We start from the raw sequence: 26543 nt of genomic DNA, 5'->3' as shown, positions 1-26543 counted from the left end.
TGGTTAATACGCTGACTATACAGCAGTATCTTAAACCTCCTGTGAGAGCAGCACGTGGTTAGAGTGACCTCCTGCTGCTGAGGCTGTGCTGTGGTAACGTCCGCCCTGGCCTCAGAGGAGCTGGGGAGCAGGTAGGTCTGTCCCTGACTGGGCGCTGTAGTTGGCAGGACATACGCTACGTGCAGCCCCACGGACGGTACTTAGCATAAACACCATTGCAACTGGATGTGTTTCTATGCGTAGCTGCTGTGTGGCCTTAAGGATGTTATTCTGAGAATATTTTTCATTCTTTAAATACGTATGATAGGCTCACAATTGCATGGTATTCAATTGTTCATGACCTCGGTGATTAACCGTCCGTCTATGACTGGTGGTTTTTCCAATCCCTTGTCTTACTGGTGACATGGTGAAGAGGGGAGATCCTGAAAGCCCCGCAGTAAGGCCCAGATCCCACAGGATGGTTTATGTGAGTTTGCCAGCAATTAATCTCTTCCCCACATTGTGCAGCGTCTTTTGTAAGAGCATGAAATGACTCAGAAGTACACACACGTAACACGCATGTAATGCAGACAGATACGGTTGCAATGGGATACTTCGTTTACTGTGTTACCTCCTGAAGATAAGTTTAAGAAAAGATTGGTTTTAATAGTTATTCTTGTTCCCCAAGCTGAAATATTTCCCTCCACAAACACTTCCAAAATACAGTCATTTTTCTTTTTTTTTGTTAATTCCTGCTATTTCATCCACTGTTGCTTCTTTATAATAACCAGACATCCTTTACACTGCAGCCAAAACCAGCAGTTGTTGTATTTACACGATTTTTTACCATCTTGTCTTTCCTTTAAAGGGAAGGTGTTAGCACTCTACATGGCACCATGTGTTATATAGGGTTAACTTCAAGCCCTCCTAGAATACAGCAGTTGAATTTGGTTATCAGACAGGCGTAACTACACGCTGCAAGTAGCACGTTGCAGCTTTCACCAGCATTCCTTGCTCCTGGGATAACCCACACTAGTTCTTTCCACATCGTGTGAGTCTCTTCTAACTCTTCTATCAGATCAAAACATTCCCACGCTCCTTTTAAGCATGTTAGTAACAACCAAGTACAAGGCAAATTCTGCTGGTGGGGACTGGTGATTTTTTTTTTTTTTCCTCCACTCCTTTCTTTCAGAGATAAGTTAATATTTCAGATGGGGTGGGACATCCAGATAATTCTGTTTCCCAGCTCACTGGGGAGGTCACCATGGCCAAACATTGTGTGACTGTTCCCCATGCCTGCATTTGGGACCAGCCAGGCACCAGTTCTGTCTCCTCCTCACCATCCTTCTTCCAGGAAGGTGGTCTCACCAGCACCCTACTGCCTACTCCAAGTGTAATGCATCAGTGCATTTTACCCTCTCTTGGAGGCAGCAACCTGCTCCATCCTGCACTCACTCACAGGCAGCTCTCTCTGACCATCCCGTTTCCTGGAGGAAAAAGATTGAAAGCCTGGGACTGTCCCAGACCTGTCAGCACATGTGGAGAAAAGCACAAAACAGATCGTTGCTTACGTAAAAGTTTTATTGGAAATTCTTTGAATACTTGAAGTACATTGGAGACTATTTCCAAAACAATACAATTTAGGAGTCTTCCCCTTAACCCAAAGTATCTGTAAATCAGCAGCTACCTACATACTGTCCTTAATACAGAACTGAGCAGACAGCTGCTAAAATAAACAGCCTTCATTACACAATCTGTGGCAGACCACAGGAGCAGCTAGATCTTTCCTGAAGCAAAGCGTTTGTGCAGTGGTCAGGGAACTCAGAGACTAGATGTAGCAACTATGTGTTAAAGCTGAGGAATGCCCAGAAGAGGCCCATAACTCAGCCCTAGAGAGTCTCTTTATTGCTATGGCCATCCAGCTCAACACTAGCAGCTTGTAGTGGCAAAATTCCAGCCTTTGGAAGTAGAAAAAAAACATGCCACTGATGTTCTGCCTTACGAGATGTGAGAGCTGTAGCCATGTTAGGAACTGCATCAACAAATGAGCTCTGGGGACCTTCTGGACAGGGGCAGCAACGATGGCTTGCATTCTGCCAGCTCCGCAGCTTGTCAGTGGGAGGACAGCAGTAGCACTGGCTGGAGGAAGTGCAACCCATTCTAGTCTTCTCCATGACTACAGTGTGAACCAGCACTTTACCCTATGTCTCCTGCTTTGCAGCCCAGATGACACCACTTTCTAAAGCACAGCCTGTACATGAAGAGAAGGGTGACAGCAACCACCTGTCTGGGAGCTACGTCCTACAAGGTGGCAGAGACCAACTTCCTGAGTAAAGGAGAGAGACGGCCGAGCCATTAATTCCTTGTGTTCCTGCACTCTTCTGCAACCCTTTCCACTTCTAAAACAAGGTGGCTTTAGCTGTGAGGATCAAGCATTTATTTGTTAAAACCCAGGTAACTTAAGCCTTCTTGTGAGCTGTTTCTCTGGGAAACTTTCTTAAATGTTTGTGCATCTTAATTTGCAAGAACTAAGCAATTTCTGTGTGAGGTTGCTGAAAAGTTGAATTGGTTGTGTAAGATAAAAAGCTTCTGGTGGGTATCTTTCCTTCACTGAAACTCTTACCTAGAGTTTTACAGCTCACATAGCCTCCCACCAAACACATCATTGAACAAAAAAAGCCTGTAAAGTTCAAAGTATTGTGTTGCTCTGACCTTAGAATAATCTCCGTGCTCAGGTTGGTTCCTTACTCTAGCAGTGGCACAGAAATAGTGTTCTAGAGAGGAGGTGGGGTTCCCAGTCATCTGCTAGCAATCTTTTTCAATTAAGACTGCAGCTAAGTTGAAGAAGCTACCACATTGCACTAACTGGAAGTTTAGTTACTCAGCCACTCTAAGGAAACAAAGATAGTTCCTCAGTTGTGAGGCAACACAACCCCACTTCTGGAGAAAGAAAGAAAAAAAGTGTTTTAGGACAGTAAGGGGTCTTGCAGTTGCTCACTCTAGTTGCACATGGGAGGAGCAGAGAGAGCCACAAGAAGACCTACCTTACCTAAGTTTCTGTTTAGTGTCACTGTTTCTCCTCCCATCCTTACATCAGGCAAAAGACGGAACAGCCAAACCAACCATGCAGCACTGCCAGCCAGTCACGCTGTTGATAGCCAGCTCATTACAAAAATAAAATTTCAGCTAATCAAAAGCCAGCTGATTAAAAAGTACCATAAGCCCCCCCCCCAAAATGTGCTTCTTTAAAGAGGCTGCCTTCTGAATGGCTGAAGAACACTGCAAATTCATCCATGCCTATCAGAATACAGCTTTTTGCCAAGTCCCTGGCACTCCACTCCACTGATGTGTGCATTTCCTTCTATCAATGGGCCCTGACTGGATGTAATGGACATACAGTCCCCAAAACAAAGTATTATATCAGAATAATCAAGTCTGTCTTTTAGAAAATAAATATCTTGGATATTTTCCTGCAAAGAGAGACCAGTCTCACTGGCCAGGGTTCCATGGCACACTTGCTGTCTGCAGTGGTCCAGGGCAGAATGGCCCACACTACTACACAAAAACAGAACATCTTTTCAATATAGGTTTCTTTAAAAGCAATAAATAGTTCTTAATTCTTAAGATCATCTATTAACCATAAAGCAGGAAGGTTTGCAAGGGTTAGAGGAAAGAATCTTGGACTAAGACTCCTAGTTACATAACCCTAAAGAAATAGGATTCCTAGTATTTACAGTTACATTTCAAAAGCAGAGACTATGAATTCAGCATCATCACAGCTGCTACGTGCAGGCGTGCCAACAGTCAACACTGGTAAACCCAGCATGGCCGAGTGTCGGTACACTCAGGAAGGAAACGTGGAAAGCACTTCTGTAGTTTGATTCATCAGCAAGCGTAACAGAAGGCCTCACACAAAATGACTGTGTGGAGACCCAGTTCCTCGGAAGCCGGAAAACAAAGGTAACTTGTATAACACGGGTCCCAAAGCTGATGCCTCTCCCCGGGCTCCAGGCACTCACACTGAAGTCAGGATGAAATGCCCCGTTCTGCGGAATGGATGTCTTGGACTTAAAACTGTTGAATCTGCTGAACTCACAGACCTTGGAAATGAGGCAAAGCTTTCTATGCTCTAACAGGATCAAAGACTGTAGGAAAAGTCTGTTAGCGAGAAGCTATACCTGGGGAACTTACACCTTTGGAGGAAGCATATGGCAACTTTTCACAAAGCTCCTCCACAGAGAACAGAGACTGAGGAGAAAAGAAGTTTCACACATTGGAGTTTGACTTCCCGTGTTCCTACTGAATTCTTAAATTCAAAACTGACTGTGAGCAGGAAAAGCAGTCCAGAACTATGTGGTGGTGTAGCTGAGGAAAATCAGCAGATGAGCTGTATCTGCTGTTGAAGAGAGCAATCAAAGAAAGCTCACTTGATGAAAGGAACTAGTCAAAGTGAGACAAAAGGCAGAGCAGGGGCAATAGAGATGTTTGTTGATGTCATTCTCCAGGATGCCTTGAGGAGGAAGAACTGCTACAGCAAAATTGGAAAACAGCTTCACTGCAAGGTTTCTACAAAGGCATCAAACTCTTTGACATTTTTCTCGTGGACGGCCAGCTTCTCTGGTAATGAGTCCTAGAAGGGTAAAGAAGGGTGCAGATCAGGGCTCACTCACAGCGGATAAAATGAAGCTTTAGACACACACTCGAAGGTAAAAATTCTGTTTCTGAGTCATGCAACCCCTCCCCACTGCTCTGGGCTCCCTTTCCCACATGCATAAAACCAGGAGTCCTCTGGCAGCAGGCAGCAAGTGACCCTGAGAAGGACACTCTGCCCAGAGCGTGTTTTTTCTGCACGAACAGTAGGTGCACCGGGGCCTCATCTTGTGCAATTCCCACCACCAGCTGCAGCACAATAACCTGCTCAGGTCACTGCCTTTATCAAGTCACTTGCAGCTCTTGGCCTTTGGTATTTTTTTTCCCACAACATGTTACAATGCTTCTGGGCCCAGTACTGCACTCCAGACATGACTTTCACCAGCCACATCAGGATTTTACCTCTGCTTGGGCTGCAAGATCAGGCCTAGCTTGCCACTGAGTTTGACATGCCAGAGGTAGGATTAATTTTGGGGGTTTCAATGACAGCCACAGCAAACATGTGGCAGCAGCTTTCAGCTTGAAGATAAACACACCAGTTTCAGAGGCTCAAGTGTGAGAGAGTAGATTTAGACTAGATAGAAGGAAGAATTTTTTTATGATGAGGGTGGTGGAACATTGGAACAGGTTGCCCAGAGCAGTGGTGGATGCCCCATCCCTGGAAACATTCAAGGCCAGGTTGGACGGGGCTCTGAGCAACCTGATCTGTTTGGAGATGTTCCTGCTCCTTGCAGGGGGGTTGGACTAGATGAGCTTTGAAGGTCCCGTCCAACCTAAACCATTCTGTGATTGTATGAAGATACAACTTTTTCAAACTAAGAATTCATGATAAAGAACACACAATTCCATCAAACAAAAATTTCAGGGTTCCATACCAAATCCTCTGCCATGGACTGCGCTCCTATCTCAATGGAGAGGCTGCTAAGTTGAGGGGGGTTCTGAAACTCACGGTAAAACGTCCCCAGGTCCATTGGAAGAATGTCATCTTTTGAAAATGCTGGTTTCTAGAATCAAACACACTGCTGTTAATTCCCATTCAGAGACATTGGCTTCCCTTTTGCCATAATCTCAGGTGAAGTCATTACCTGCTATCAGCAAACATCTTGGCATTACAATGTTGCTGCAATAATGCAGATTAAATAACTGAAGAACAGCCAAATTCTGTGCTTGCCTGAGCACTTGGAAGAGAGCATTTCCTTGGAGTCTGGCTCCTTTAGGCATTAGAGAGAGGATGCCAAGCCCAGGTGTTGGTAGGGAACTGAAAGAATATTTAATTTATGGCTGTTGGTTCCAAGTATTACTGTCTTTACAGTTTGGGGACTGTCAAGCTCTGCTTTGGAACTGTGAATCATGGGTCTTTTCCACCCCCACTGAAAACTCTTACATCATTTGCTGTTGTGCAGCAGCTGAAGCCCATCTAAGACGCAGGTTTCTGTGAGAGCAGTGAGGAGGGCACTTACAAAGTCAATCATAACAAAGTCATCATGGGTGTTCCCTGTGCTGCTGCCACTGGAGCCCTCTGAGTGTAAGCTGCCTTGTAGAGGAGATTCAGTTTCTGGGGAGTCAGGAGGATTGACCTGCCCAAGAAATCAAAGATGGTGAGTGCTTATCATATGATCGTGTCTGTCTCTGTATTATCAGTGTGGGGACAGTCAGGAGCTTGGACAATAAACACATGCTACAGCAGGGACAGCAAGCACATAACTGTTACTTGCATGTCTAGAGAGCCCAAGACTCAGCATGGGAAATTTCCTGAAGCCAAACAAGTCTGAATAGCTAGTTCTTTGCTCAAAACCCAGAGTGTATTCAAGGTAGGGAACAGCATGGATGTTGCATAAGGGATGCTGACAAGGCACATATTATACCTCTGGAAGAGGCTTACCATGGGGTCGTTATCTTCCAGCTCAACATTCTTGGGAGCAAACATGGCAAAAGGAATGTCTAAGTTGGCCATGGTCACCTGAGGAGATTCAGCAAACAGAATTTCACTAAGATGCTCTGCTTACCCAGCACAGAAAAGGATACTGAAAGTCTTTGTCAGGACTGCTAAAAATTGCCCTACATCACATCAGCAGTTAGGCAGGAGGTTGACAACCCCCTTTAAAAGGCATAAAATAGAGAGATTGTATTCAGCTGACCGAATGCAGACACATAGCCTGCTGTGTGACTGCTTATATACATCTTGTGTAATACAGGCAAGGATTAACAAGTTGCTACAAATTAAAACAACTCCCCTTCATCCATCCTAAAGGTGTAGAAGAGGGCTTAAAACCTTACTCAAGAGCAGCCCTAGGAACTGGGCAGATCTCTAAGCTGCCCTAGCTGAGCTTAGATGCTTGTTACTTGTGATGAACTGGTCTACTGCATGGCCCTTCAGGGAAGGGGGGCTTGCTACCAGCTTCCCCAGTTTATGAACCTGTGGTAGTGGTAGACCTTTGTGAGAGCCGAGTGGAGTATCAAGTCTTCCAGACCCAAATGAAGTGTTGGTAAAGCGGGGCAAATTTAGTGGCTGTCACATCCCAAAAAGATTTTATGAAAAACAAGCACGTGACAAGACCCTGTAGGGAAATGCAGCAGGCAGGAATATGCACTCTCAGCTTCTGGGGTTGCCCTGGCATTGGGGTGCCTTTTGCTCCTCTGTGTAGGAACAGATGGGAGAAGCAGGGTATTACAGGGTCCTCTGAGAAAATCTACTGCTAGTTACCTGGTTAATGGGTTTGTTGACAAAAGCTCCCACCTTCCGGATAAAGATGGTCTCCAGAAGGTCATGTGGGGAGCCACACTTTCCTTCGCTGCTGTTTGATACTGTTTCTGTGTCCTCGCTGGGGGTAGAAAATAGACTTAGTGATGCATGGCACAAACAATATAGACAAATCGCTTGTGTTACAAGACTCCTCATTTTTCTGGGTTTACTCCTAGTACTGGAAGAAGGACAACAGAAGTCTCTGTCCTTGTACCACACCTTCTTCCTCAGTCCTGACCACAAAAGGGGAGTGGGACACTTGTGGAATCAGATTTTTATTCAAAGCTGGATGTAAACTATTTAGCTGAATGAAAAGTTGCTGCCAAGTCCAGTAGGCTTTTCTTTTTGGAGACAGACTTTTAACTTCAGAATGTGCACATTCACAGCAGTTCTGTTCACTACTAGTATTTTTTTCAGTAACACAGTAATCAGAGATCTGCCAGGAGGTGAGGGCAAGAACCAGAATTACATCTGTCACCTGGGTTACAAAGGCAGCAGCGTCATACATCATAACAGCCGCTGCCAGTATGATTAATTCACTGCATTGGTTATTTCTATGACCCTTTTTTTTTCCTACCACAGGTATTCAGAACTTTAAAACAACAACAAAAAAAAGGTTGTCTCCTCTGGCAAGAGGACTACCTAGATAGCATACCTAGGAAAGTGCTAGTGCAACTACCATTTTCGGTTTCCTCTTCTCAAAATCTCTGCTTAAGATATCTAACTCAGAACTATGTGACCCCAAGCGAGACTTCACAAGAAATAAATATGGTCATCCAAAAAAAAGGAAGGATTTAATTAGCTGAGACGGAGATGATTTAGGACTGTTTGAGGTTGCATTGTTTCCTTTAAAGTAACTTTGTGCCTGAAGTTTCTTAATAAAATAGTTTAACAGATTGCAGTAGCTACAACTGGTTTTGCTAACAATTCACATTAAGTCTCTGGAGAATTTAAGACTCACTTATGAACTTGGTTCATCTTGTTTTACAATCAGCAAAAACAGTAGAGAGATTAAAAAAAAGGTAAAATTGATAATAAAGTTGACATATGAGAAGTTGTAAGGACGTTACAGTGACTAGATGGGTGAGATCATTGGAGAAAGGCTGAAAAAGCCCCATTCAGAGAAAGCTGCTAGTTGTTTTTGGGGATGCAAAGACAGTAGTTATGCTATAAACAATAGATAAAAAGGGGAAAACAAAGTTTTATCTTAACAGGATTATAAATGGGCTAGCACAACTGGTGGATCATCTAAAACCAACCTACCTACTAGAAGGAGTAGCTGCTGAGTAGTGGACTCCATCAAGTGGGGTGCACATCCTCTCTTGGTCAGCTTGAGTGCCGTGTGCTGGCTGGCTCGGAATTGGGGGAACTCCCCCCTCTTTGCCTGGACCAATCAACTGAGATAGAGAGGAACGGTCAGGTTAGAAATCTCAAAATCAGGCCAACACCACAGTGCAATACAGAGCAGATTCTGTCATATTGGGACTAAGTTGTGGGGTTTTTGGCTTACGACTCCCTGCTCCTTGTGGGGCGGGAGGGCAGGTCTTGGACTGGATGATCTTTAAAGGTCTCTTCCAACTCAAACTATTCAATGGTTCTATTCTATGACTGGGCTCAAGCCCCCATGACGCTGAGAGGTATGTCAAGTAGAAGGTGGTCACCACAATACAAACTCTTTTTTTTATTCCCTTCCTACTCCACTCCTCTCCAATTCAGGCCTACTTTACACTGTGGAGCTCTCTGGTCATAAGTTCTCTGCTTCAAGGAGAGGAGACGAGGGGGAGGAAAAAAATCTCTTTCTATGACCTCATTGCTCTGTACAGCTTCCTGAGGAGGGGAAGTGGAGAGGGAGTTGCTGATCTCTTCTCCCTGGTCTCCAGTGATAGGACGCATGGGAACGGTTCAAAGCTGTGCCAGGGGAGGTTTAGACTGGACACTAGGAAGCATTTCTTTACCAAGAGAGTGGTCAGACACTGGAACAGGCTTCCTAGAGAAGTGGTTGATTCCTCAAGCCTGTCAGTGTTTAAGAGGCATTTGGACAATGCCCTTAATAATGTGCTTTAACTCTTGATCAGCCCTGAAGTGGTCAGGCAGTTGGACTGGGTGATCGTTGTGAGTCTCTTCCAACTGAAACATTCTATTCTATTCTACCATCACTGTGTTAGCAAGACTCTGGCATAGCAGCAACATCACAGGCAGAAAAAGACTTCAGTCAGCTCCGCTTATTTTTCTGATGAACAGTTGCAAATATGCCAATATGGACTCTCAGCGTATCCGTATTTAGGCTACAGCGCTGTACTTGGACAGCTACAGGGGCAGCAGCTCCGTAAAACAGCCAGACTTTGGAATCACTGACCTGCTGGTGCAGACAAACAGGTCTGGTGCCTGCTCTCTAGGCATAGGTTACCAGATGACCCCTACCCCAGTGAAGTCAGGGATGCTGAGGAGCCAATTCCCAGCTCCTGTGCAAGCTGTGCTTTCTGTATATTTACCTTACATTCTTTTAATTCCTGACAGACCAGATACCAATGCATGCGCTAGTTTCAAGGCCCCTCTCAGATGTCCAAGTGACGCATAATGGTTGCAATACTAGTCATGCTGTTTCTCCTATCCTCTACAAGTACCTGGTGAGGGTGTGCAGCATTCAAGCCACCAGCAAAGAGTACAGGATACCCCATGTCAGCTGATCCAACTCCCAGGGCAGCAGGCTGATAGGAAAGACGAGAGCTGGAAAGCTAAGAAAGAAGAGAAAAAACAAGAGGGGCAACGGGAAAGGAGAGAGGAAGGGGAAGGGAAAGGGGAATGCCCCACAGTCTGAATAATCATCAGCCACTGAAGAAGGAACAGGAAAATTCAGAGGCACAGCATTTCAGGATGACAGAAGGATGCTAGATTATCATTAGAATTGATAATAAAGGTTATTACTCTAAAAAGTTCACATTTCAGGGGCCTAAGTCTGGGCCTTGACAAGAAAACAAGACTAGTTTCCTACACACTTAGGAGGAGGCTGTGCAAGGTATGACTGACATCCAGTCACGGGGAAGCTCTGCTCTACAGTCCTGTTTCACATACTGGGAAAAGCATGAATGCCATCATCACCTTACTGAAGAGCTAATATTTGATATTTTTTTCCTCAAAGCGACTGCATTATCAACTGTTTGAACCCATTCCCATTTCACACTAAAACAGCTGATCTTCAAACCCTGTTCAAATAGCTTCAGCCAAAGAACAGAGTCCCATAAATGTGCTAGATGAAGAGAACTGGGAAGCTAACCCTTGTGGGATTGCTTTAGGAATGAAGTGCTGGAAGCAGTGAAACCCAGGAGAAGTTCCTTACAGACCCCGGGTAGAAATCTAGCTGGTTGGATTAAATAGAACTTTCCTGTTCTTGTTTGATCTCAAGAGGAATGCTTCAGAGCTCTGCGTGTGATACTCCAGCAGCCCCAACGCTGACATCACTTGCAGGGGTCTGAATGATGAGCAGCACTTTCATTCATATGTCAAGCTGAATGGGGCACTAGTGACTGTTTTCTCTTAACAGCCGGTGTCCCTAGAACCTGCACAATCAGCACTGCGCCTGACTACTTGTGTTCTTCGCTAACAATCCTTGCAACAGCTGTTGCTTATTTAGGGGTGCTTGTCCTGTCTTTGGGACACCTTCATCTGCAAAGGCATTTAAGCAGCAGGGGTCTGAATGATGAACAGCACTTTTATTCAGATGAGGCAAGTTAAGGTGACTATAGCAATCTCTCCTTGGAGAAGAGCAGGTAAAATCGTTACATGGTTTGCTCCTAGAGGTATCCAGCCAACTTAACTCTTTTTGAAAAACTTGCATTGCTTTGAAGAATACTTTACACTCATCTTCCTGTAGAAATTCATTAAGGGATTTCTAGGGACTGCTGACACGGATACCACCTCTGTTTGAGAAATCTTCAGTATCTACAGCCATGCTTCATTCTTTAATAATTTTTTCCAAGTCTTGTCTTACAGTAATTGTTAGCATTAGAACTGTAAAACTTTTACCCTTAAAACTGCTTCATTCTCCACCTGCTTTTAAAAATCCTCTGACAATTTTCTGGTAGCAAAGTGTCCCTATTTTTTAAAAATACTTCTCTGTCCTCTGTTGTGAGAGACTTACACAAACATGAGGACCGTAACTTTAGACAAAACCCGTGAGATGTAAACAAAGAACAGTAATTCAGGCCTTCATAAGGTGTTACTTGTAACCAGGAAGACAGATGAAGTGAGATTTTTGTTTTATTTTTGTTTGTTTTTTTTTTTTCTCCTCCTTCAAATTTGTCCTCTGTTTTCACCCAGGGAAAGGTTTAGCTAATGACTGTGCAGGTTCTAGGCGCAGTGGCTGTTAACAGCACTGTGCCTTACCAATTGTGTCCTTCACTAACAATCATTGCAACAGCTGTTGTTTATTTAGGGTTGGTTGTCCTGTCTTTGAGAGACCTTAATCTGCAACGACATTTAAGCAGCCAGTCTCAATAACGTGCCTATTTTGGGTTCACCAGCCTTTCCCATGCACAACAAACGTTCCACATTGTCACATTTGTACTTTCCTGTATTTGTTCTGTCACACCAGAACTGTATCTGACCATACATAGCGTATTCTGTTGACAACTCACTTGATGTGAAAAGGCCAGTCCCATCACTGGGACCTTCAAGGTGTCCGTCACCACAGGAGGAGGGGTCTGAAAATGTGCCTTTGTGACAGTAAAAACACACTGTGCACAGACACAGACACACAGAGGGAACAAGGAAAAGAGAGAGTGAGAGAGGGAAAGAGAGAAAGAGAGAGAGAGAGAAGGACTTCAGAGAAGAACTATAAAGAGTTGGATGAACTGAATGCTAGTGAAGAGGTTTTGGCTGCAGCAGCCACACCTACACATAGAGCAGAAGTCTCACTATTGCCACAAGCACATTAATTTTGTAAAGAATTTACTGTTTTCCAATCTCTGTGAACCACTCAACATAGGTAATACTTTAGACTCCAGTGAACACTGACAGAAAGTAACTGCCAGAGACTCCGTTCCACAGCTAATTAGAATTGGTACCAGCCAATTAGCAAGGAGAAGGCTGAGCAGATGCCAGAAAAAGCCAAGAGTAATTTTTTTTTTCCAGAATGTTCAAATTACATATACTTCAATACTCTCCATCCATCCATATTCCTAATCTTCCAGCATTCTGAGGGATTGCATCTTGGCAGGTCTGTGCTGCACCCTTAGAATAAAGGGGACTCGGGCTAAGGTGCACTTCAAACACAGTGAGGTGAAGAGAGAACTCTGTCAACAGGAGCGATACTCCAGAAGTAAACTCTGTCTCACAGAGGGTACTAATGCAAAAAGGGCTATCCAAACCTTCTCCCAGTTCCATACCTTCTCCCAGTCCTTTTCCTACCAACAGTTTTCAGTTTTAGGAAAGCTTCATTTCTGGGTATTACCCAGGGCCAGACTTTCCCTGAGTTCTGGGCTGCTCCACAACACACACAGACATGCCATGCAAGCTCACAGGGAGAAGGTAACACCTGTTCCCTTGAATCACACAGGTTAGGCTTTGTTTCTCCTGGGAAAGCAGGCAGAGATTTGCACAATTTGCCTACAGAACCGCAGAGTTCCCAGCACTTTCCTACACATTAAGTTGTATATAGAAAGCTGGAGAAAGAAACTAACTTTTTTTTTCCGTTCTAATTTACTTTAGAGACCACTCTGCCAAGACAGCCTTACAATTCTAACTGTGGTAACAAAGACTGGCAGTTGCTTTATAAATAAACACACAGCATATGGCAACTATGAGCCACAGGAAAAGCAAGAATGTAGGCTTATACTTAATGTGAATCCTCAAGGTTCATCTGGTTTCATAAAGCTTTTCCCCTCAGTGACAGCAAAGCTTCACGTCCCCTGGGGAAATGTCAACTTCAATGTATTTACATACACTATTACTGTTAAGTAACGCTGGCGCGAGCAAGCCAATGGAAATTTCCTTATGAAACCTTTTGCATTTAACCCATTTTGCGAAAAGGCAGGACACAACTTGGCCACAAACTTATCTCCTGAGCTGTGTATTGCAGAATAGGAAAAGCTTTATTCCATCAGACTTTCCGTGAGTGTTGGTGGATTAGCTGAATATTGCCTGATGCTCTGTGACCCAAAATCCACTTGGCACAAAAATGCTCCCTAAGAAAAGCTCATTTCTAGCTCACTCACACAGTAGAATACTGCTAAACCAGTCATACTAATTCCTCTGAAGCAGTGGAAAGACCCATAGCCAATTCTTTCATTTTGGAACAGCATTCCAGTTATACTTCATTCTATGTTTCACATCGACAGCAAAAGAGATTTAGAGTCTTTAGATTGCCTTTAAAGTTCAGTAGAGCCATCTGCTTGGCTGGACAACAAGGCAGGACATTCCTGAATATTTAAAGCTATAGAACAACTGCAAATCTGGCTAACTCTTCAAAATACGGAATTGTGGAGTCAGATATATAATGACAGTAAAAGAAGGAGGAATTAGAGTTTCTGATTTTTTTTTATATTCAGAAGAAAATAATTATCTATTTATTTAAAATTTGAAACTTAAAATAAATTTGCCTGGGTAGGTGGGAGTACAGAGTATTAAGTCCCTAGTTCAATACTATGACCCAATTTGTTTGCTGATACTTATTCCTGCTGCCCCAACTAGTTTTAGATGGTCCAATAAATATGGCTTTTGTCTTCTTCCTGCTTTTCCACTCTGCAATGCAGAAAATATGACTGCTATAAGCATTTTCCTGATATTTCAGAGTTTCTTTCTCAATGTCAGTCCATTACCTCTTCTTATGCTGCCTGGCACCAATTTCTTGAATTCTGTTTCTTGCAGTATCAGTATGTGAATGTCTAAATACGCGGCTATCCTCTTCAAGCACATCTTGGCCCAGGCACAGGAGTAGGTTCTTTTAATCTTTCTTAGTAATTCAGTCTTTCTAGTCCCCTAGCATTTTGTTGAAATCAGTATCTAACTAGGTTTTACTCAGAGTGTAACGATATAAATAACCCACACATTAAATTTTAATTAGCAGCAGGAGGCTGCCTTTTTGCACAGTAGTTGATGTAGGAGTATGCACACTACCCTAACAGCTTTGTTCTGTCTAGGAGTAAAAAGAGCCTGGTTTCTCTCACCTGAGATGGAGGAGAGGTGGAAAAAGATGTGGTACACACTTCTTGGGAATCTTCTACTGAGGGGTATGCTGCACCACTATCCTCACCAGCTCTAAAGCAGCAAGAAAAGAAAAGTTTTCTAACTGGAAATATTCCTTAAAACAAACAAATAGTAAAACACACTGGGACAAACGCTGCAGGGAGGTTGAGAGTATTTGGGTGGAGTTGAAAGGAGAACTATGAAGGGCTCTCAACTACTTGGCAGAACTGAGGAAAACAAGGTATGAAAACAGTTATTTTCCCCAGGCAATCATCTTCTACCCCCAAATAGAAACAATATTCCCTCTGTCTTTTTAACTAAAGGTTTTGTTATACCAGCTAACGCTACCGACTTTGGTATTTACAGAACCATTGTCAAACAATACCACTGGTCCCAATCCGAGTGCCCTCACATGCATTTTAGAGAAGACAAACCTCTAATCTACAAAGAGAAATTAAGCTCTGATCTTTCCCCAATGGAAGTATCTGGAGATGCATGCCTCTGGACATGTTCTACCATGTGATCAACTGTTACGCTTTCAAACTCCCAAAGGCAGCCAAGGTTAAACATCATTTGTGTCCAAATGATGTAACAAATTTGGGAAAATACTGGGGCTTGCTGCACTCAGTATTCTAGATGTGAGGAAAAAAACATCACCTTTCCTCACATGCTCAACCATGTCAATATGACTGACACTAATCCTCCAGTGTCCCCTCCCATGCAGTCAGAAAACAGTGGAAAAGGCTCTGTATTTGGGCATAATTGATGCCTTCACCATGGCCTGTGACTTCAACTCAGTATTTCCTCACCTGTAATTGCAGGGGTGCATGGGTGAAGAGCTGGGATAGGGACGGTCCACAAAGTGATCAATGATAATCCCCATGATAGGAGGGGTCCTCTCAAACTGCCTGCAAGGCAACAAGCAATGGTGTTATTGGCTTTTTCTCTCTACTCTCATCCCAGTACCTGGTGTCCTCAAAGAAAACCTTTGCGTCTGTTAATGGGACCAGAGCATCTTTACAACTCAGCCCTGCAACTCCAAGCATGCATCAACAATTTGGAGTTCTAGAGTCTGGCTCAGGGCTACCCAAATACTCCCTTTGCTGCAAGACTTAAGCATAAGAGAGAGTATTCTCCATAAAGGAGAATCTCAGCAGGAAAGGACAAGCAGAAAGGAAAGATTTAGGGGCTCGTAGTATGAGGAGTTTAATAGTTCATTACTGTAAAACAGTTTCTGGGACAATCACATTTTCTCACCTGGTTGACATGAAAGCGAGGTTGATTCTGTAGGCACAAGACAAAGTGATGGTGCCCACTGGGGTACCCACTGTCCCAACACGGACTGTTTGGAAACCTATAAGGTTAAGGAATGATGATCAGCTTCACTGATAACTTACGTACCATACTTTTCTATTCTGAGGTTACATCATCTTATTTCTATAGTGTTTCTGTTATCCCTTGCAATCTGAGCTCCAAAAACACAGACAGAACGCATAATAAAGCAGCAGCACTATGTTGCCTTGCTGGTAGGCTTCCTCTACAAGACTTCTGGTGTTGCTTCCTATCTTAGTCTAAAATATTGCTCTGAAGTGCTTCTTGTTCCTGAGTTGAGTTCATGATCCCAAGGGAGTTCCTGATTTCCCTTATCAACATACCTCCGTATTCTTATTTCGGATCTGGATCACTAGAGACAATGGCGATCGCTCTAGAGTTTGTCAAAGTACCACCATTATACCTGTCACCTTATGACTCGACCCTTCACAGGTAGATCTAGATAAAAAGCATATGTAAATCTCAGACTTAATTTTCCTTGTGGCACTTAGGAATAGTAATAAATGGCTAGCCAGTAAGGAAAACAGTTCTGCTGTAGTTCATGTGTGTTGCTTAATCATACCTTCTCCCAAGCCACTCAGTTGCACTTCACCAAAATATATCCTGCAGGAAAAGGGAAAAGGTATTAGGTCCATTGGGGACATAATGCTACACCTTTCCTTATTCTTTATTTAATTTTATGAGATGAGAGGCTGGAACTACTTTTCCTCTTTAGGAAAAAAAAAAAAAAAAAAAAGTCATGGCTAGAATATACATCTCAAAAAACCTTCCAGCTACTTGAGAGGAAGATATATTACATAAAAGGAAAAAGGAAGAGAAAATGGTAGTCTAATCAGAAATTTCTCTTTAAGTTTTTTAAGCCTCTGTGGCAAGTCCAGAGTTCAGAGTGAAAAAGTGAAGTGATATAAACTTCACGGGCAGGTCTGATTTTAAAAGTTCATACTCATCACCCAACATAAAAGATTAACTGTGCTGTAAAGAGACCTGCTCTTAAGTATATACCAAACCAGTAATGGAGGCAAAAATGAAGAAATGGCTGGGATTTCATTTTAAGTTCTCAGCTGTGCAAATTATAACAAACCTGAGATACAGAATCATCTAAATTAGCTATGCAAACGTGTCAAAGACTTTTCGTAACGCCAAAACCAAAGACTGGAAGGTGATAAACACCAACCACGAGCCAGTCAGATCTCATAGGCTAAACAGAGTTAAACTCAATATTTGGATGAGTAAACCGCAAGAACTACAGGAAGTAGAGCTGAAGATGCATCTTTAAAATGGAATAGCAGGAGAGAGTCTGAACGTATACTGCAACAGTATGCATTGCAGTTATGTGCTACGCAGACAAACATTTAACAAATATAGGCCAGACACGGAACAACTGGATGCTAATAAGCAATTTAACCAGTGCTTGCATGCAGAATTTTTGTATTCTTCTCAACATGGTAGGCAAAACCAAATACTTCACAGCCTGTGCTTAGTTTTTCTTTCAGTGGCCCAGGTGGAGGCCATAAGGTGATACACAGCCCAAAGTTCTCACTGATCAGTAGTAGTTAAATCTGAATAATTTGAATTTATTATCACTCACCCCTTTTTACTATATTTGCAGCTGCACTATGCAAGTCTAGAATCTCTGTTGTTTGCATTTCAAATGGGGAATTTCATATTCTGCTTTACCTGTACAATATTACATATTCATGGCCTTGTTTCCGTGAGAGTCTGTAGGCTGGAGTTACCCTGGTTATAGCAAGCAAAGACTTCAGCAGTAGAGAAAGCCTGTTGTACACAGTGTATGAAACTTTGATTTCTTTGTCGCACCTATAGAGCACAAAGGAAAAAGTTAGCCTTTTGTTCCCAACTAAGTTGTGTGGTTTGGGGTTTTTTTTTTGTTTTGTTTTGTTTCTTAAATTTTTTAAAATCAGTCTGGGCCAGTTGTTTAATGTCAGTTTTATTGCCAAAATGACAAAATAAAGCCCCAGTGTGGCTACCTGTTATTGACCAACCAGCTAAGAGTCCTACTTCAATCTAGCCACCTGTTGTAGAAATAATTGCCGAAAAATGTCATGCCGCCTTCTATTAGACAGAAACATCTTTTCAGTATTAAAAACATTTGTCATTACTGAGTACATGGATTCTTGTATCTGAGGAAGCATACTAGTTGTAATGAAAGAATGAAGGAGGAATAAAACTACTAGTTTATTTTCTTGACACCAACATTAAACAGTTTGATTGCTGCACTAAACAAAGAGGGAGCTTCCCTTTGAAGGGTCCCTGGCCACACTGACAATCTGTCCTCATTCATCACCATGGATTGAGCATGCTTCCTCACTTCATCAGCTAAAACAAATACACACACACACACACACAAAGAAACTGCGAAGAATGCACTTACTTCTCATTCATTTCTAGACACCAAATTTCCAGCTCCATGGAGTCTCCCTGAACCAGAGAAAGAATGGCAAACAAAAACTCATTTCAGAACATAAATCTTTTCACATCTCACTTATAATCAGCAGCAGCCACACCTCTCAGTGAAGATGTTTCTCCTGGCTCCCACTTTCTTGTAATGCAACAATTACAAAAAGGTGCACTGGAAGTCTAACTGTGCAATTAGATCATCTGAGGGAATACCTTCCTCAGAACAGCTAAACTCTTCATGGTCTAAGAAATTAAATTTTACTGCTCTATCATTTGTGTGTTTGGCCTCAGATATTTGCAGTGAATTGCTTCTGTTAAACAATACGTTAGCATGCTACGTAACTTCACAGAATCACAGAATGGTTTGAGTGGGAAGGGACCTTTAAAGGTCACCTAGTCCAACTCCCCTGCAAGGAGCTGGGACATCTTCAGGTTGCTCAGAGCCCCATCCAACCTGACCTTGAATGTTTCCAGGGATGGGGCATCCACCACCTCTCTGGGCAACCTGTGCCAGTGTTCCACCACTTTCACTGTAAAAAAAAATTTCTTGATGTGTAGTCTGAATCTACCTCCCTCTATTTTAAAACCATTACCCCTTGTCCTATCACAACAAGCCCTACTAAAACGACTGTCTTCATCTTTCTTATAAGCCCCCTTTAAGTACTGGAAGGCTGCAATAAGGTCTCCCCAGAGCCTGCTCTTCTCCAGGCTGAACAACCCCAACCCTCTCAGCCTGTCCTCATAGGAAGGGTGCTCCAACCCTCTGATCATCTTCGTGGCCTCCTCTGGACTCTCTCTATCAGGTCCATGTCCTTCTTATGTTGCAGGCTCTGGAGCTGGATGCAGTACTGCAGGTGGAGTGTCACCAGAGCAGGGCAGAGGGGGAGAATCACCTCCCTTGACCTGCTGGCCATGCTTCTTTTGATGCAGCCCAGGATGCAGCTGGCTTTCTGGGCTGCAAGTGCAAACTGATGGCTCATGTTGAGCTTCTCATCCACCACTATCCCAAAGTGTTCCTCAGGGCTGCTACCAATCCATTCTCTGCCCAGCCTGTATTTGTGCTTGGGATTGTCACGACCCATGTACAGGACCTTGCACTTGGCCTGGTTGAACTTAATGAGGTTTCAATGGGCCCATCTCTCCAGCCTGTCAAGGTCCCTCTGGATGGCATCCCTTCCCTCCAGTGCGTTGACCGCACCACACAGCTTGGTGTCGTCAGTGAACTTGCTGAGGGTGCACTCTATTCCACTGTCCACATTGCTGACAAAGATGTTAAACAGGGCCGGTCCCAATACCGACCCCTGAGGAACACCACTGGTCTCCTCTTGGACATCGTGCTATTGACTGCAACTCTTTGCAGCCATCCAGCCAATTCCTTATCCACTGAGTGGCCCATCTGTGAAAACCATGTCTGTCCGGTTTAGAGACAAGGATGTTGTGTGGGACAGTGTCAAATGCTTTGCACAAGTCCAGGTAGATGATGTCAGTTGCTTGTCCCTTATCCACCAACACTGAAATGCCATTGCAGAAAGCCAGCAAATTGGTCAAGTACGACTTGTCCTTAGTGAAGCCATGTTGGCTGTCACTAATCTCCTCCTTATTTTTCATAAATGTCTCTCATAAATGAAGATATTTTCAAATTGTCTTAGACTAAAGGGCAGGAGCTCTGGTAGGTCACTTAAGATTCAAGTAAAAAAAAAAAATGGCATCTATTTTGACTCAGTTCTCACCTCTGAGGTTTTGAGAGAAATCTCCACGCACATAGACCGTCCAACAGCGGGTAGTTGTCCTGCCAGGGCTTTCTTTGCTTCATGAGTAACCTCTGGTATATCTTTGATTGCCAAATTGAACTGCAGGATGAAAGAGATGATTCAATTTTTTATTTATTTATTTAAAAAACCGCCTTATGGTACACTGCAGACAGACTCATAGACCCATATATAACATACTAGGTCAGTGTCTACTGAAATTTTTATGAAACAGAAAATTCCCAGATGGGCTCAGGCTTTTCATATCTGCAAACATTTCCCTGGCTGCTAATTTATATGTTTTTCTTGATCCTGCCATGTTCCTTTTCCCTCGCTTGAGTCCTACGTTCACCCACAGAGTATCTTGAGTCTTTTCAATTTTAATAAATCTTATTACTACAAACTCCTGAATTGCCAAGTTGCAAACTTCTGACAGAAGATAACTTATTACCCCACCCCCAGCAGACCTTGGAAATGTGCCTTAGCTGGCAGGACTTGCTGAGATTATCATTTATCACTCCTCTAATCAGCCCTTAAGAGCCCAGAGTGATGTGTTGCATATGAACAACAAAAAAACACCACACCACCAAAGAACATAACACAGTAGTTATTCACAAAACAGCTGTTATGCTCTGCATAAGACTGTAACAACCACATTGTGTTCTCAACATACATGCACGTGTGTGCACACATGCTCACACACAAAACCCCCAACACTTAAGGAGTTGCTTTGAAAAACATTACTTTACCCAGTCAGAGCCTGTTGGGGAGGACGATGATCGAGTACAGATTTTCTCTCCAAGTCGGGCCTGGACAATTACTTGTACCGTCTGGAATAGAAAGGAAAAGATACACACTCACGTTTTGAGCTCAGCCCTGAGTCAGAACCTGAGCTAGAAAAATTCCAAGCAAAAAAAAATGAAAGGCCTGACCAGGATGCAGAGAAGTAGAGTTTGCTAGGCTAATCTTCAGGTCTAATAAATTGAAATTATTACTTATAACAGGTAAATGTATTTCAGACAGAAAATTATTTTAAGCTGACTTTTCCCTTTAATAACATAAAGTGACTCCGTCAATTTTGTGATTAGGAGTTGCACAGGTTTTGGTAATACTGAAACAAAATTTGCAACTATATGCTGAACCTAGACACATAAATGAAAGTCAAGTGAATGTGTACATTTATAATATAGCCATTGTCAGAGGCCAAATTTTATAATTATGTAGCAACATAATTCAAAAGAAGGTTCTGGTATTATTGCTTTTGGATGCAATATAAAAATGTAGATAGGCTGAAAAGAGAGACTGAAGTCCAACAGAAGATACTACCTAAGAGCTGGATGGTTAGATGCCTTGATAGGAGCCCAAAGCTGACAGAGGTGTGAAGTGCCTATAACTGATTCTACAGCAGGAGACTTCTAGGGGAAGGAAGAGGATTTTAAGGTAGAAAAAGGGGGAAAAGATGGTATCCTAGTTATACTGGGGAATACCCTAAATTTAAATCAGCTTTTCTTGCTTTAGTCTTTAGTAAAAACAAACAAACAAAAAACCCAAACCCCAACCCCAACCTTCTTACTTAAGCCACAGCAAGTATGGCTTTTCTTAAACAAGAAAGAAGAAGCACTTGCTCACAGGAGGAAAAGTTACCTTTAAAGCAAAAAATTTGATGAACTTGTCCAGGTCTTTCCTGTCCTGCGAACTGAGATCAGTGTCCATTGCATATGGCAATCTGAAATACAGTACAAGTATGGGAATTAAGTCTTCCTTCAGCTTACTGTTTGAGTTCCAAAACGTTTTGCCTTTAGAGGCTACCTCAAAAAAAGTGATAAGCACCAAAGGCTGTCAAAATACTAACATGCTAAGAACTTTGAGGGGTATGCGAGGCGTAAATGTGCATGGATAGCTTATCTGGTCAGTGCAAAAGATACTGAAAAAGAAACAACAAAGGAGCTCACAATTAAAACTGGGTACAAGTTCTCCAATTTTGCTAGCCTAATTAAAAAAAAAAAACAAACAAAAAACCCCAAAACACCCAAACACCACACTGACTGGATTCTATACCAAGCTATCCATCACACATGGCAACCTCTGCTTCAGAAATAATGTATTGTCAGTTATCAGCACCGGTCAAAACCAAGCCAAATGGTTTTCTTGAGTCTGAAATTCTAAAAACAGTATTCCAGCGGTATTTCAGCAGATATTGACATCTATATAATAAGCCATTGCTGGAGCAAGCAATACTGCTTCTTTACTTCCAGCAAAAAGGGCTTGTAGTAAACCTGTACAGGTACAAATTTACCCACCACCAACTGCAAAGGTACACTTTTGCCAAGGGACGGGCTAAAATTCTCTGTTGACTCCTCTTGAAAGCTCTGACAACCAATACTTAGCTCCCACAATCACTCTGCCTTGTTTTTCAAAATATGACTGTTTCTAGCAAGACAATGAACTTGCCCAGCGCCCGAAGCGAGCCAGGCCAAGGCACTAATCAGATTTCTGCCACCATCGCGTCACATGGCCTGGGATAAACCACATTTTTTCAGTCTCTCAGTTTCTTCACATGTAAGTTAATAATAGTACAGAGAGCACGAGGAGGAAGGCCTCAATTAGCAGCATTAATTCTACTTTTTGCTCATAAGCCTTCAAAGTATTAATTCACTCTTAATTCCTGTTGCTGTTTCTGTTTTGAGACAGCTCATCAGCCTGAAGCAGCTTGTCAAACATCGCGTATTTACGGAGCACGCTGCTCATCACAGAAACGCTGGCGGTCGCGGGTCAGAGCGCACGTGCAGCTGCCGTGCACAAGGTTACTTTACTCTGCGGAATCTTTAAGCACAGACTGAACTTGCAGCAGGACTGTCCTATTGAGAGGGGCTGGGCACGTTATTTATACAAATTAAAGCTTAGCAGGACAGCAGCCCTGTTCACACAGAAAATATCACATAATCCTTAATGACTACACACATCCAGAACTTTTATTTAAATATCTTATTTAATAGCAGTAACGCTTTAGAAGCATCATCCAAGAGGGGCTGCAAACCAAGGGTACCACAACTTACAGCATTTTATAGAGAAAAGTGCTGCTTTCTGGATGATGTGATAAAAAGAAATCCGGACATCTAATATGGTCAAAAGTTTCTAGGCTGCATTCATGCTGCATCTCCTAGTGCTGTCCTGTTCTCATTACAAATTAAAACTTAATCTGAGAACTAACAATGTAAGCGATTCAACATTAGATGCATGATCAGCTTATTCTTTGGCTATTTTAACCTCCTTCTCAGAAGTATTATCCTTCCTTTCCCGGCCTTTACCTCCACTAGAAAGAGATGACAGATCTTTTCTACTGTGGGATGGGACGGATGCAGAAGGAAGTGAGCACTTAAAGCAGAACTGGGATTGTTAAGAAATTGCTAAGTAATCCCTTAAATAAACCAACACCTCACTGCTTTACCCTTACACCTAGACTGTTCACAGGTAAAAACGAGCATTTTGGCTGCACGGCTTTTTGCTTTGTCTCCCTCTTCCTGCAACACCCATTTTCACACTATGACCTTTATTTATACGCCTTTGCCTCCACTTTCCTCTAAACAGAAGCGTCAGAGACAGATATTAAGAGGAGAAATGCCACATGTGGTTTTATTTGGCTAAAGCCTTATTTTTTTCTTACAAGGTTATGAGGCAGAGAAGAATATTGGGCTTATCCAACAGTCTGACATGTAAGCATTGTGCCTTATGCGCTCTACTGGTATTGATATTCTCCTTCTCCAAGGAGAAGGACACATCAGCATGAGCTGACGGCACCCTATTTGCATGATGCAATGAACTGCAAGAGCCCTCTCCTTCATGCCCTGGTACAGCCCAGGGAAGCTACAGCACCAGCACGCCACGCTCCGGTCCGACAGCAGCAGCCCCGCTGCCGCCAGGCTCCCGTAACCAAGGCACACAGCGGGTGCACAGCAACACCTATGCACACTTGCATTACAGGACGCGTTTCATATGTGGGAATTTAGCGTGCGTGTCTGTTTGACACTCGCTTACGCAAACAGGAAAGGAGCAGAAGCACCTGACGCATACCAGGCACCGTCACTGCTGCTGGGGCTGCTCCCGTCACCTCCCTCCTCTGAGATTTCACTCTGAGCCATGGCTGCTACAACTTAAAGCCATCCCAAAGCCTTTCCTTTCAAACAGATATTTACCAATGCAAAATAATGACTCATGGTCCCTATCCCAGAGTGAAATTAAAAAGAGCAGAGGGAAAAACCAAGAAGTGCTGTCGCTGTAAGGAGAGGGCTGTGGTCAGCTCTCATCCCAGCTGTACGTTCCCCACTGCCTGACCGTGCCCCCAAGACCGGGCTCCTCGTCCCTACCCCTCTTTCAGAACGTCTTTGTTAATACAAGAGCCAAACCCAATCTCTGCACGTGTCCTATGTGAAGCTCCAGAAAAGCCTCGTTGCATCATGCAGGTAAACAAGACGCGCATGGAAGTTTTTGAAGCTTTTAATAGAGTGACTTTGATAAATAGGCTCGACTGCCAAGAACTCTTTCCTAGAACATCCCCTTCAACGACAAAGAAGCTTCACTGCAAGCAGGTATTTTGAGCACATTAATAAGCAACTATAAAAAGATCTCCATAAAGACAGAGCTCTGTTTCAAGGCTGGGCCTACAAGCCACGCTCCAGTATCCTACAATTAATTACAATTAATTTCCATTTCGCCTTCTTAGTAGGTTAGTCAGAAACCTGAGGAGAGGGAGGGAACAGTTCCAAATTTTAAGGTATACTACTCTCATTCTTTAAAGTTTATGGATTTTTTTAAGAAAAGACTAGAGTGGATTCTAGCTGAAAAACTCTTTCACATAACAAAAATATTCTGATGAAATCAAAGGCTCTGTAGTCCACTGTACAGTTAAGTTTTGACTGATAAAGAGGCAATTTTTCCTGCTGATCAGGAAACAGAGGTACTTCTTCACTGATAAATGACTTCCCAGCTTTGGAAATATCTTATTAAACCCAGCACCGCCAACTCCACCGGCTTAAAAACAAAATTAAGTAATTCCTGGTGACCGGCAGTTACATTCTGTACTTCCCTAAGGTCTGAAAATAGTGTCGGTTCAAAGGTCCATCCTCTCATTTTGTTTGTCAGGCCAAAGTACAGAGACCAAACCAGCATCTGTTTCTACGTACCCTGTACTACAACCACCAATACAATCACCAGGTCTCAACTTTTGCATGAATACGTGTTCAGAAAAGTTGAGATTACACAATACCATTTAAGCAAAATAAGGTGATCCTGTATGATCCTTCTGGACATTTAAATACAGCCTGGCTCGTCTGAATGGGTTATTTCTTGCCACAAGAATGAGGGTTCCACCAGGTCAGGCCACTCCTGCAAGAATTCGGAGATGCTCTAGACTTTATTTGCATACCCAACTAATTTTCAGCTAAGCCAGTAATTTACGGTGTTCATCCCCCTTACAACGTGCCTAGTCACGCCGCTTTTGAGCTTCGTCAGGCAGTTTGTAGGCTTAGTCCAGAATGTCCCTTTTCTACCTGTTCACTGACGGGAAAGGGGTCTCTGCTCCCACCGAATGGACGGGAATGACTGGCAGAGCCCTCAGCGCCACAGCTCTTGCAGGAGAGAAAGATGCGATGGTTTATAAACCCCTGATCTTTCCTAACAGACAGCAAGCTCGCATGTTACGGGAACACTACACAACACCCCGTGGGGTCTGAAGTCCTACGCCTTTCTAACAGGCTCTGAAGCACTTTGATTTTAAAAGACAGCATCCGGGAAGATTTCAGCGGGCCACATCCTTCCCGGCCTCCACCGCCGGCCACCGGCCCTCAGGAAAACACGGCCCAGCTGCCGCAAACCCCGACTTCGGCCGGCAGCGAAGCGAAAGCAAAACGCAGCCACGGAGCCGCAGCCACAGGCCCGGGACCCGCGTCCCGGCCCCCTCCCCTCGCAGGGCGGCCCGCAGCTCCCACCCCCGGCCCGGGCCCGGTACCTGCGCGGGCGGGGCAGTGCTGGCGGCGCGGCGGCTCATCCCGCGCCGAGGCCCGGCTGCCCGAGGGGGCCCCGCCGCCCCGCTCCCCCGCCGTCTCCTCAGCGCCCCGCCCGGGCACGGGGTGAGGGGGGGGAGAGGGGGGGTGTCCCTCCCCGCGGCCCCGGGCCCGCTCCCGGCGCCTCCAAGCCCCAGGGGTCCCGCGGCCGCCCCGGCCAGCGGCCTCTCCTCCTTCTCCGCCTCCTCCTCGGTCCGGGGCCCCGGCACCCGGGCCGGCGGGAGTCTCGCAGCCGGCCGGCTCCGCTGCGGGTGTCAGCGCCTGGGGGAGGGCGGGGGTCGGGCTGTCGCTGCCCTCAGAGCCGCGGCCTGCGCCGCGCCGCCGCCATCGCCGCCGCCGCTGTTTGTTTTCATCCGCTGCGGGCGGGCGGGGGGAGGGAGGCAGGCAGGGAGGTGCCTGCGTGTCCGCGGCGGCACTTTCCACACGGAGCCG

General features: G+C 44.1%; 1 protein-coding gene across 8 annotated transcripts; it reads right to left on the bottom strand.

The window, feature by feature from the left end:
* Positions 1-1542: 1542 nt before the first annotated feature.
* ATG13 (autophagy related 13) lies at positions 1543-26526 on the bottom strand. Of its 8 annotated transcripts, XM_086748832.1 has the most exons (19): positions 26057-26520; positions 25316-25434; positions 21697-21778; positions 20802-20882; positions 20035-20154; positions 18279-18325; positions 17564-17704; positions 16449-16489; positions 15812-15908; positions 15364-15462; positions 14536-14626; positions 12007-12105; positions 9997-10107; positions 8636-8769; positions 7334-7451; positions 6512-6589; positions 6090-6206; positions 5505-5633; positions 1543-4609 (listed from the first exon to the last, which is right to left on the bottom strand). In XM_086748832.1, exons 3-19 carry the CDS (start codon positions 21763-21765, stop codon positions 4532-4534), a joined length of 1650 nt encoding a protein of 549 aa, XP_086604958.1. In that variant the 5' UTR covers positions 21766-21778; positions 25316-25434; positions 26057-26520; the 3' UTR covers positions 1543-4531. The 8 variants fall into 8 exon arrangements, with proteins under 8 accessions (XP_086604958.1, XP_086604957.1, XP_086604959.1 ...); XM_086748831.1 differs by lacking the exon at positions 25316-25434 and having other exon boundaries at positions 26057-26519; XM_086748833.1 differs by lacking the exon at positions 25316-25434 and having other exon boundaries at positions 9997-10080; positions 26057-26518.
* Between the last annotated feature and the right edge of the window lie 17 nt (positions 26527-26543).

The sequence above is a fragment of the Chlamydotis macqueenii genome, chromosome 5 (genome assembly GCF_036417535.1).
Source record: "Chlamydotis macqueenii isolate bChlMac1 chromosome 5, bChlMac1.mat, whole genome shotgun sequence".
Lineage (NCBI taxonomy): Eukaryota > Metazoa > Chordata > Aves > Otidiformes > Otididae > Chlamydotis > Chlamydotis macqueenii.
This window is presented reverse-complemented; position numbering and strand designations above follow the sequence as displayed.

Excerpts from the sequence above, each read along its gene's own strand:
- ATG13 (XM_086748832.1), bottom strand. The coding sequence starts at position 21,765 with ATGGACACTGATCTCAGTTCGCAGGACAGGAAAGACCTGGACAAGTTC. Across the intron at positions 20,883-21,696 it reads TCAAATTTTTTGCTTTAAAG|ACGGTACAAGTAATTGTCCA; the intron begins GTAACTTTTCCT and ends TTTCTATTCCAG. Across the intron at positions 4,610-5,504 it reads AGTCCATGGCAGAGGATTTG|GACTCATTACCAGAGAAGCT; the intron begins GTATGGAACCCT and ends TTACCCTTCTAG.